Genomic DNA, 12,685 nt, shown 5'->3' with positions numbered 1-12,685 from the left:
TGTATGTCTTCTTTGGAGAAATGTCTATTTAGGTCTTCCACCCATTTTTTGATTGGGTTGTTTTTTTGATATTATGTTCTATCTTTTAATAGACTTTAAATATTCATATTTGATCATTTTCATATGATACCTTTTCTGTGCATACTACCATTCTGAGGTATGGTCTAATACTAAACCAGGATTAAAAGACTAGTATTTAGTCATTGCTTTCCCTACCACATTAGTGTTTGAAATCTTCTCCACTCTCTTGTATTTTACTTTTCTTCTCAGAAACAAAGCAGATATATAGATAGCTTTCATATTATTGTCAAGAATTATCAATTGTTTATAAAGTATTTAATAATATGTGATATGAGAGTGGAAAGCATTACTTAGAATTTAAATTCTCCTATATACTATCAGCACAAGTATTAAAAATTCTTTATAAGTATATGGTGTATTGCTTTCTGCTTTTTCCATAAGGTTAGTCTTCCAAGAAATTCTGAACTACATTCCAGTGACATTCATTTTTATTTAAAAGTTTTCTTTAATAAAAATACTTCCATTTAAAAATGAATATAAATACATGATCAAATTGTAGAAAGTATCGAAAAGGAAAAGGCTTATGTCTAAAACACTGATGGGCTGTTAATGCAGTTCTTCTGTTCATTTTTGTTAAATTCTAACGAAAAATACTGAACATTTTGTTAAATTCTAACGAAAAATACTGAATACCTTTTTATATTCTGATAATCTCTTTGAACAGTAAATATAAGAACATCCCTTATTATATTTTGGTTTTCATAAACTACAAATGTTCATTTCTTACATTTTGTGTTCTTTCGACTTTATCTTAATTTGCTACCTATATTTTCAATGTCATTTTCATACATTTGTTTATTTACTCACTCTATTTTAATTGTATCATCATAAGCTGCCAGAATTCCTTCCTAGAATAGTACAGCATATAAACAATTATAATATGAACTATATTATATTCTGTCCAATGATAATCATTATAATTTAATCCTTCCACTATTTTTGAATATTTTGTTTTAAATTTTACTTTATTATATCTTATGGTAATATGTTCAGCTCTTGCATATAGCATTATTTATGATTTGGATTACTTCCTTAGGGTAGAGTCCTAGAAATGGATTTTTATGATAATAGTATATAAAAATTTTTGTGATTCTTGATATGTATTGCTAAATTACCTTCCAAAAGAGTTCTGTCACTAACACTGTATGGTTATATCAGCTTTTTCACATCTCTAGTAATGCTGAGTATTAATTTTTAGTGTGCAATTTAATGTGCAGAAATCTGTTTACATGTTTTTGATTACTAGTGATTACTAGTGAATCATGTTTTTGATTACTAGTGAACGAAGCTGATTCTTTTTCAACATTTATCATTTTTCTTTTGTTTATTGTTCATTTGTCCATTTATATGAGCCATAATAGTTTCTTTTTCTCATATGAGAATATTAAAATAGTATTTAAAAACTATTGAATCAATAAATTCATTAAAAGTTAATGTTAAAATATATAAAACGATAATTAAAATATTTTAAAAATCTTTTGGGTAAAGATAACCATTTTTCATATTTGTTAAACAGTTCTTATCCTTTATATTTTAAGTTTTTAATTTGTTTGAATTTGCTTTTATTTAGAAATGCTTTAAATATTTTTGTTATCAAATTTGTTGTTCTTATTCTTTGTTTGCTTCTGTCAACTGCAAACTCTCATCCAGAAGTTTGATAAGCACTGGATCCAGTTTTCTCTGGCATTTTATTTAAGTAATGTTGCCTCTGGAATTTTTTAGCATCATAAGACCTGCATACTTTATTAATTTGAGCTTCATAAATCCTACCAGATTGCTGGTAGGAAAATGTATCAGCTACTGTTCTTTCAATTGTGTTTTTTGTTTGTTTGTTTGTTTGTTTTTGGCTGCATTGGGTCGTCATTGCTGTACATGGGTTTTCTCTAGTTGCGGCGAGCGGGGGCTCTTCTTCGTTGCGGTGCATGGGCTTCTCTTGTTGCGGAGCACAGGCTCTAGGCACACAGGCTTAAGTAGTTGCAGCACGTGGGCTCTCGAGTGTAGGCTCATTAGTTGTGGCGCATGGGCTTAGTTGCTCCACGGCATGTGGGATCTTCCCGGACCAGGGAACGAACCTGTGTCCCGTGCATTGGCAGGTGGATTCTTAACCACTGTGCCAACAAGGAAGTCCCAGTTGTGTTTTTTGATTGAGGTGTTTGATATGCCTACTCCATTCCCACAGAGAAGCTCAACCAAATGGAGAAAGTAAGAATGTATCTATAAAGTACTAAAATTGCCACACATCTCTCCCTATAGAAAAAAATCACGTACTGGAAATATATAGAAGTTCCCTGCAAAATATAAAGACATCATAAACTCTGTCATCACTAAACAACTTAGAAAATAAGGTTTTTATATAATTGATTATATCCCTATAAAGCTGTAATCATGGTTTTGAGGCTTATTAATGTTTTAGCCTGAACTTTTTTGTTCTTTCATTAAAGATACACAGTCCTTCATCTTTTCCTAGCATTTTCCACTGTGTACACTGATAGTTTTGACACAGATAATGTGGACCATTCATACACAAACCGGAGATTTTGTATCAACTAGAAAAGTGTGTAGAGAAAATGTGCCGAATCCATGCAAGAGATTAAAGAAACTAAATTTTTCCTCAATGCAGTTAGTTCCGTAAACAGAAAATTTTCTGGGTTTGATAATCAACTACTTAGGAGTTCCCTTTTTTTATATATGATTTTTCTTCTCTCCTCTATTTCCTTTCCTAACACCATCCAACTGATCATCCGAAGTAGAGGTCTCAGAATTGTTTTCCCTCTGCCACATCTTTCACCTCCAGTTATTTATCACATCTGATGTCTTAAACTTCAGAAATGATTCCTTAGCTTGATCACTTCCCTGTAGCCCCTTAACTCAGCATCTGATCTTCGGTATGAACTTCTCCAAAGGCTGGCGATCTGCCTCTTTTTATTCTACCCTGTCCTCAGAAGAGTGCTATCATCATTCAAAAAAAAAAAATCTGCCTTTCACACTATTAGTAAACAGATGTTAAAAATTCCTAGTTGCCTACTGAAGAATGTCTAAATTGATTAGCCTGGCACAGAGAGTTTTGTCAGTTTTTACTATTTTACCTACATTACCTGTAACTTATTTTCTGAATATGTTAGAGTTTTTGTTTTACCCCTACCGTTGAATATTTTTTCTCCCTTATTTGTCAAATTATTGTTCAAATGTTAAACTTTCCCTACCTGTTTCATTCGGAAACACTTACTTCTCTGCTCTGTGTTTTGTTCTGTATATAGTTCTATTTATATAATTGTATGGAAAGTTGCTGTTTTCTTCCATTATAAGATGAAGTAGATTTTAAAATGTTTTTATTAGAAAACAATTTATATGCTGATTACACAATCAAAACAAATGTATATAAGATCCATAATTGCTTGTACTTTGGAGCGAACCACTGTTAACACCTTGGTTGTAGTCTTCCAGGTCCTTTTTAGTACACATGTATATTGGATAATTTTGTTTGCAATATACATATATATATTGCACTTTTCTTGGATTATATTGTGCGTATGTTTTGGTTAATTAATATTTCTAAATTGAAATATATGGAAAATATCTATCAGTAGTATAAGTCTACAACATTTAAAAATATTTAACTCTTTAGTAGAAGCAATGCATACACACAGTAAAAATAAATCAAAGTGAAAAATTAAGCATTTCTCTCTAAGACTTCCAGTTTTCTGAAATGGACCTACCCTATCATTCATCAGAATTCATCAGGATTTATAAGGCCAAAATTTGGAATAAGCCTAATTTGTCCATTGATTCTCACTGCTATTTATTCTCTGTGCATATTATGCTGGAGGTTGTAGTGTCTGCACTAAGGCAGGAAAAGAGGAGAAAAAATTTTTTTCCTTATTCACAATTGATGACTATATATGTATGGCAAAAACACAGATAAATCATTGCTATTAATTAGAGATGTTAGCAACTTGGTTGGAAAAAAATATTGATGTAAAGATTATATTTCTAAATACCAGCAACAAATAAAAATTAGGTTTAAACAAATATCATTTACAGTACTGTTAAAACGTAGGAAGTATGAAGTCGTGACTATAAGAGAGGAGCAGCATTTATGGCATGAATTATGAAACTAATAGATGTTAAAGACCTAAATAAATATACTGTGGTATATACCGTAATCATGGATTGGACAATTGTCGGGGTGGTGGGGGGGCTTGCTTCATGGATCTTAATTGTGCAGCATGTCAGCTACAAGTGGACAATTTAATATTGGAAAGATATCACTTTTCCTTGTGTGTGTGTGTGTGTGTGTATATATATATATATATATAAAATTGTAATCCTAGTCAAAATTCTGACAAGTTTTGTTTTTTGTTTTTTTTTTGGAAATTGACATCTAGTTGTGCATTTATGTGGAGGTCCAAGAGGGCCAAGAATAGTCAAAGCACTCATGAAGAAGAACATGAAGAGGGCACTTGTCCTTCCATTAAGACTGATAAAACAATAATATATAAACAGAAATGGAATTTTCGCAGGGCATATAGATAGGCATATAGATCAATGAGTCAGAATAAAGAGCGCCCCCCCCTTCTATACACACACACACACATATAGTTGTCTGTCTATTTGTCTGTCTGTCGGTCTTTGGTAGTGGTGATGGTCATGGTAGTTACACAAGCGCTGAATTTCAAAATACTATTTTTAAGTTGTATATTTATTTCAGATACCTTTAAGAAATTTATAAAAAATAAAACAACTAAAAACGAAGAAACAATTTTAAAAAAACCTTCCCTTCTCCACTCCATACAGGGGCAAACACTAACAGGTTTTATTTTTTAATTAAAAAAAATCAGTTAATTAATTTATTTTTGGCTGCGTTTGGGTCTTCGTTGCTGTGTGTGGGCTTTTTCTAGTTGCAGTGAGGAGGGGCTACTCTTCATTGGGGTGTGCGGGCTTCTCATTGCGGTGGCTTCTCTTGTTGCGGAACACGGGCTCTAGGCACGCGGGCTCAGTAGTTGTGGCTCGCGAGCTTAGTTGCTCCACGGCATGTGGGATCTTCCCGGAGCAGGGCTCAAACCAGTGTCCCCTGAATTGGCAGGCGGATTCTTAACCACTGTGCCACCAGGGAAGTACAACAGTTTGTTTTTAATAGTTTACCGTTATAAATATAAACAATGTAGTTATGCCCCATTTTTTGAAGTAACAGAGTTACTTATCTATTGACTCATCTGAAAGCTGAAGAATATAGTGCACATATTACTGTTTTTTCTTTTTCCTGCCTCATTGTCTTACTTATGTTATTTTAGATATTTTAATTTTTCTACTGACTTATTTATTTATTTATTTATTTATTTATTTATTTTAAAGCTTAGGGGAAGTCAAGCGACTTCTTCGCAACGGGATGGAAATTTTATTTTATTTTTTATTTATTTATTTATTTTTGGTTCCGTTGGGTCTTCATTGCACACGGGCTTTCTCTAGTTGCATCAAGTGGGGGCTACTCTTTGTTGCGGTGTGCGGGCTTCTCATTGCGCTGCTTTCTCTTGTTGCAGAGCACAGGCTCTATGTGCGCGGGCTTCAGTAGTTGTGGCACACGGGCTCAGTAGTTGTGGCACATGGGCTTAGTTGCTCCGCGGCATGTGGGATCTTCCCAGACCAGGGATCGAACCCGTGTCCCCTGCATTGGCAGGCGGATTCTTAACCACTGCGCCACCAGGGGAGTCCTGTGACTTTATGACTTTAAGCAATATACTTAAAGCCTCTTTTTTAAAAAGTTGATCATTAACATGAGATACTTGTGGACTCTTTTCAAATGAAGGAATGAGAATAAGAAAACTTTACATCTCTCCATTCTTCCATCTTCAAAATGTCAGTGTTATAGATAATGTTTTTACATTCTGTTTTATAAGTATAATTAAATGTTACATATTTTATCTCTGCATAGATTCCAAAGTTGAAAACCAAACAAAACATCATTACTGAATGACTAGGTAGATATTTTTCTCTGTAGAACCAAGTAGTGTGATTGAATGAACTCTTAGAAGAGAAAATACAATCCTTTGTTATTAAAATTTTTACTGTGTAGGGGAGAATTTTACATGAAAAAAATATAATAGACCCTCATTTAAATTTCTTTCAAAATACACTTTTCCAAAGTCATACACAGTTGTCACTTTTTCCTTTTTTTTAAAAAACCCCATGCAATTGTTTTTCTTCCTCCCTTCCTCCTTTCCTTTCTTGCTTTCTATCTTTCTTGGCCGTGCTTCAGGGCTTGTGGGATCTTAGTTTCTTAGTTCCCCGACCAGGGATTGAACCCCGGGCCCTCAGCAGTGAAAGCACCAAGTCCTGGACCACCAGGGAATTCCCTCTTATGTTTCTTTTTGATTTATACACCAGCATAGAGTACAGTAGTTCGTTGTCTTTTAGCTTTCTATATTAAGTCTGGTGTTATTCTGATTCTTATTCCTTTTTATGTAGTGTGTTATTTTTCACCCCAGAAGCTTTTAAGTTTTCTCTTAATATGAGAGTTCTGAAATTTAACAAGGTACGTCCAAGTGTGGATTCCAGTCCCTACTTCCGAGTATAATTGCTTGGTGTTTGGAGATATCTGAATATTATATATATACATTTTTTCTCTTTTGATGACTTCTTTTTTTCCTAGTGTTTCTTTCTTACCCTTCATTATCTCTGTTCTCCTTTTCTGTCATTCATATTAAATGGATCTTGGACCATCTAATTCATTCTCTGTTCCTTTTAAGTTTTCTTTCATACTTTTCATCTCTTACATTTTTGATCCAATTTCTGGGTATTTTTCTTAATTTCAGTTTCGTTCTCTTCATCTTTTTAAAATCTGTGTCCATTTTAATTGCTTAGGTCATTGATTCAACTATTAATTTTAAAAATTCAATGGTGGTGAAGTTAATTTATAGCAGCTCTGTTATTCTCTAATTGTTCTTTTTTCATATAACTAGACAGGTAGGTTTCCCCGAATTGTCTCTGAGAAAAAACTAGGCAGAAAGTGAGAAACAGTGTGAGAGTTCCTCAAAAAGTTAGACTTAGAGTTACCATTTGACCCAGCAGTTCTACTCCTATGTATATACCCAACAGAAATGAAAATGTTATATCTACATAAAACCTCATACATGAATGTTCATAGCAGCATTATTCCCAATAGCCAAAAGATGAAGGCAACCCAAGTGTCCATTGTTGGATGAAGGACTAAACAAAATATGGTATATCTATAATGGAATGTTATTCAGCAATTAAGAGGAATAAAGTACTTATATATTCTGTAGCATATATGAATCATGATAACATTATGCTAAGTGAAAGAATCCAGTCAACAATGCCATACACATATATATTATTCCATTTATGTAAAGTGTCCAGAATAGGTAGAAATACAGAAGATAGAAAGTAAATTAGTGTTTGTTTAGGTCGGGGGAAGATGATGTAAGATTGGGTTTTGATAGCTAAAGGGTATGGGGTTTCTTTCTGAGTTAATGAAAATATTCTAAAATTGATAGTGATGATGGTTACAGAAGTATAAATATATTTTAAATGATCAGATTGTAGACTTCATATGGTTGAATTGTATGATATGTGAATTATATCTCAATAAAGCTGTTATCAGAAAAATAAAGAAAAAAGAAAAAGGCAGGTGAGGAATCTACACAGTTGCTAGATAAAAGAGGACTTTTTCATGACATTAGAGCATGTAAACAGATCTGACTCTTGTGGGTAAGGTAGGAGTGGTTGGGCAGCTACCCTCGTGTACCAAATATAGTATTTAAAGAAATTGCTCTTGCTGTTATGTCTCCTGTCACTGCTTTGTCAATTCTGTTACATTTGCTTTCTGTTAAATTAGAATTTATTTCTCAAATTCGTTGTCTGTGCGTGGCATCTTTCCTTGCTTTGTGGTGCTGTTATACTTTTGTTCATTTTCATATATAAAAAACATACTTTTTGACATTCAGTCAGATTTGGAAGGGGAAGCAAACATACGCTTCCTCTTCCATCCTGAAATGTGAGGTTCTATAATTTTTATACCCCTTGAACTAATTTTAGAGATAACATTAATAAGCAAAATTTTGGTTTCTGTAGAAAACTCTTAGTTGACTGGAATGAGGAGAAATACACTGATTTCTATGTGTTTGTAATTAACAAGTAATTCTGAGACTGCAGTTCTGAATTTGACTAACCAGTGAGTTGTATGTGACCTTTGTTGGACAGTCTGCTCAAATACTTTATGCCTCACTTTCCTTGTTTGTTTGTTTGTTTGTTTTTAAATGGCAGACATAGTGAGGCCGGCGAAGCCTCAGCCACATCCTTCTGTTGCTTCTTTTTTTAAATTTTATTTATTTATTTATTTATTTATTTATGGCTGTGTTGGGTCTTCGTTTCTGTGCGAGGGCTTTCTGTAGTTGCGGCGAGCGGGGGCCACTCTTCATCGCGGTGCGCGGGCCTCTCCCTATTGCGGCCTCTCTTGTTGCAGAGCACAGGCTCCAGACGCGCAGGCTCAGTAATTATGGCTTACGGGCCTAGTTGCTCCGCGGCATGTGGGATCTTCCCAGACCAGGACTCGAACCCGTGTCCCCTGCATTGGCAGGCAGATTCTCAACCACTGCGCCACCAGGGAAGCCCCTCCTTGTTTGTTAAATAAAGGCATTCTGTTTATCCCTTTTAGTTTTAAAATTGATCATGTTTACAGTTGACCCTTGAACAACATATGTTGAACTGTGTTGGATCCACTTAATAAGTGGATTTTTTTTTCAATAAACATAGTTTACAGGTCTTTAAGTGTGGGGAAAAGTTTGTGTTTGGTTAGAGATTACAGTATGTGGAATCAAAAGAACTAGGGTTTGAATCCTGATTTTATCCAAACTGCTTTAGCATCCTGCCCTTGGGTGAGTCATTTATCAATTCCTTTATTTTTGAGGCAGAGATAACTGTCCCCGGGTTTTTCCGCAGAGGGGTCGGGGATTGGTGTGTTGACGCCCCTCTTCCCCTTCTATCCTGCCTGAACAACTCGCAGTGGAAGACCTTCACATAACTTTTACAGTCTGCCTTCAGTGTCCATGGTTTTACATCCATGGATTCAACTAACTGTGGATTGTGTTGTACTGTAGTATGCAGGTATTTATTGAAAAAAAAATTGAAAAATATAGGAGCTAATAGTACCCACCTCATAAAGTTGTGAGCATTTTAAAAAATGATGATTTGGAAAAAATGTTTAAAACAATAATTTTTGGCACACATAATAAATATTGTATAAATGTTAGCTGTGGAACCTCACCCTAAAACGTCAGAGGGTTCTGAAATCCTGTAAGTTTTAGAAAAACTGAATAATAGTCAAACAGGTTTCTTTGTTTCAGATATCTCAGTGCCTTTAATATGCTGATATGCACTATGAAAATTCAAGATGGAAATAGAGTACACACATTTACTACGCTTATTTGGTCACATAATCCTTTTTCTCTAGAGCGTCTTGCAAAGCTAGTGTTCTTTTTAAACCGTAATAGTCTAGAACCATGTTGGTCCAGTAAGGTAGCGGCTAGCCTTGAGGTTATAGATACTCAAATTTAAGTTAATAAAGTTAAATAAAGTTTAAAATTTTATTTAAGGTAAAACTCATCAGTCACACTAGCCACCTTTCAAGTGTTCAATAGCCACGTGTGTCTAGTGGCTCTCAAACTGGACGCACAGATACAGAACATTCCCACTGGAGTCAGAAAGTTCTGTTGGATGGTGCTGGTAGAATTTGATAACAAAAACAAAGTAAACAATAGAGTATGTAGTTGGTTTACTGTAATTTTAGTATCTATAATAAATTTACGCTCATCTAGTTCTTCCCGAAATATTATAGTTGTTTGATTCTTAGTCATTGGAAGGAAGAAATTAATGATGATGGAACGCAGAAGACTATAACTTAAGGAAAGTTCTTGAGAAAGTGAGAAAGGATGGTGTTGCTGTAACGACAACAGACTGGGTGGCCTACAACAGAAATTTATTCTCTCAGTATTCTTGGGAGGCAGAAGTCTGAAATCAAGGTGATAGCATGCTTGCACTCCTTGTGACGAGCCTAGGGGAGAATCCATCCTTGCCTCTTCCAGCTTTTGGTGGGTGTTGGCATTCCTTGGCTTCCTTGGCATATGGCCACATCACTCCCATCTCTGTCTCCATTTTCACCTCGTCTTCTCCTCTCTGTCTTCTCTTTTGTCCATTGTAAGAAGACCTGGCATTGGATTTAGGGCTCACCTGGGTAATTCAGGAGGGAGGATCTTACCTGAAGATCCTGAACTTAATTATGTCTGCAAAGACCTTTTTTTCAAATAAGATTACATTCACAGTTTCTGGGGGGACATATCTTTTTGGAGAAATTGGCTTTTGAAAGTGGAATGACCTCAAACGAACATGGCAGTTGATCACTGTATGTTTACTTTGTCTATTCATTCTTCCTTTCTCCTCCAGTCTCTAATATCACTCTTAGCTGTTACATAGTTCAGAAAGTAATTAGAAGAGAACATTTCCTAAACTACCACAACTAGCCACCTATCTGCATCTGGGACTATGTGCTTTGTTTTCTCTCCTGTTAGTATTAGGTGAATATTATTAGTGGTATACAAATAACTGCTGTCAGCATTTTGGCAGGTTTGCTAATTGTGTTTATTGGCATCTCAGGGTTTTATAGATGGGATCTGAAGGCAATTGGAAGTATGGAAGTGGGTATAATAACTGTGTTTTTCCTACTCCTAATGTAACCATCTCTGTATTTATCTCTTTTTATATTTGGAAGTTCTGTGAAATGTTTCATTTGAGTAAAAAGATCTACTTCCATACTTAAAAATTTAAAGTTTTGAAAATACTTTCCAAGACTGGCATCTTTTTTGAATACTCTATTCACATCCCAATCTCTCTCTTCTTTGACTGATCTTCTGTAGCACTTGCTGTCTACGTTGCATACATTTTGTTGGTTGATAACTTGGTATTTTAAAATTTTCTTTTTCATGTGTATTCATCCTTTTGTCCCTCCAAAGCTTGTAAATTCTTTGAAATTAAAGTGTATACGTATGCCCTTTGGTTGTCTCCCACAGCGTCTAACATGTTAGAGACATGTAGTAGGGAATATTGACTTGTGATCTGGATTATTAAATGCTATGTAATTTGAGACTTATTAGAATCAGTATCCATAGCCCTTTGTCTGGGTATGTGTAATTCTAGGGGTTTATATGGATCATCTTGTATGAAAAGTTTTATGTATAGTTAGTATATGTATTTTCCTGGAGAGAAGTTCTCTAGCTTTTATCAGATGCCAAAGTAATGAAGTATCAAAGGTTTAGTTCGTCTCTCTCTGCCCCTGTATTTGGCAGATACAGAAATTGTGTCACTAAGCAACTTTCCTAGAATCACACAACCCAATGTAATTTCCCAATTCTTTAAGTTATAAACCAATAGCCTTTATGATATCTAAAACTTTTAGAACTTATTAGAATATACATGTGTAAGGATTTTAGAGTTCAACACTTAATATAGGAAGATATGCATTGCTTATAAATAATAATTTACAAAGTTTTATTTTTACGTTCTGTTTAGTTTAATGGCTAATTATGGTCAGCCTATATATTTTAAATTCTTATAGTTGTACACTTGTAGAAAAAATTTCTTAAGTATGGAAATTTAGCAAAGTTGTTTTTTATACAACATTTTAATTCATTTATTCAACATTATTATGTAGTTCCAAAAGTTTCACTAAATGTGATTTAACGAACTTCTAATCAGAAAAATTTGCATTGTGACAACTGACAAATGCTAACTTACTTTTTTCTACTGTGATTTCCTTTTAGGTTTGATGAACTTGTAAAAAAATTCAAAGTTGAATATCATGCTGGTGGCTCTACCCAGAATTCAATTAAAGTGGCCCAGGTTGGTTAATTATTTTAAAGGTGATAAAGAAATGGATTCAGAATGATTCTAGACTTTTGGTCATTGTGCATAATTATTCCAATCTATATTTTGTTGCTATATAATATTTTTGTTGGTTTTGAATGTTTATTATTCATTTACATTTCTTCTTAATTTCTTGTGGAATCCTTTGATTATTATTTTATATTTCATGTTATTGATTTGTAGAAATTCTGCATATTTTATAGATAGTATTCTTTTTTATTCTATAAATTGGAAGTATTCCTTATTTGTCATTTGTACTTTAACCCTGCTTATCATGTCTTTTACTTTGCCAAAGTTCTTAGTTTTTTTTAATATAGTTAAACTTTATGGCTTCTGCATTTCATATAATACTTAGAATGGACGTTCTTACAACAAGATACTATAAGTTTTCTTGTTGTATATATAAATACATACATACCTATATATCTACATAGTTGTATGTATGTATGTGTAAATTTATGTATCTGTGTCTATATCTATATACGTCTTCCAGAGGGTAGTTGGATAAACTCATTTTGACATATACTCTACAAGTTACCAGTGTGACCTAATTTTAAGTGGGAGTGTTAGTGTTCTATTTAAAGTTCCAATTATGAAGGACGTGAAAAAGCTTTACAAACTTCTGGTTCTTACCTCTACGATTTGTAAACTAGCTCAAAATCCCACTAACTGC

At 33.9% G+C, this 12,685-nt stretch overlaps 1 protein-coding gene across 2 annotated transcripts in view; it reads left to right on the top strand.

Annotated features, from left to right (window-relative positions):
- The window catches only part of ADK (adenosine kinase), a 503,819-nt gene that overhangs the window by 177,762 nt on the left and 313,372 nt on the right, over positions 1 to 12,685 (top strand). For both annotated transcript variants that reach the window (XM_061197296.1, XM_061197285.1), the window contains exon 4: positions 11,910 to 11,988. In XM_061197296.1, the coding sequence (XP_061053279.1) occupies positions 11,910 to 11,988 (79 nt within the window). The remainder of the gene's footprint in view (positions 1 to 11,909; positions 11,989 to 12,685) is intronic.

This window comes from Eubalaena glacialis, chromosome 1 (assembly GCF_028564815.1).
Source record: "Eubalaena glacialis isolate mEubGla1 chromosome 1, mEubGla1.1.hap2.+ XY, whole genome shotgun sequence".
Lineage (NCBI taxonomy): Eukaryota > Metazoa > Chordata > Mammalia > Artiodactyla > Balaenidae > Eubalaena > Eubalaena glacialis.
The sequence above is the reverse complement of the archived record's forward strand: the minus strand, read 5'-3'. Positions and strand labels throughout refer to the sequence as shown.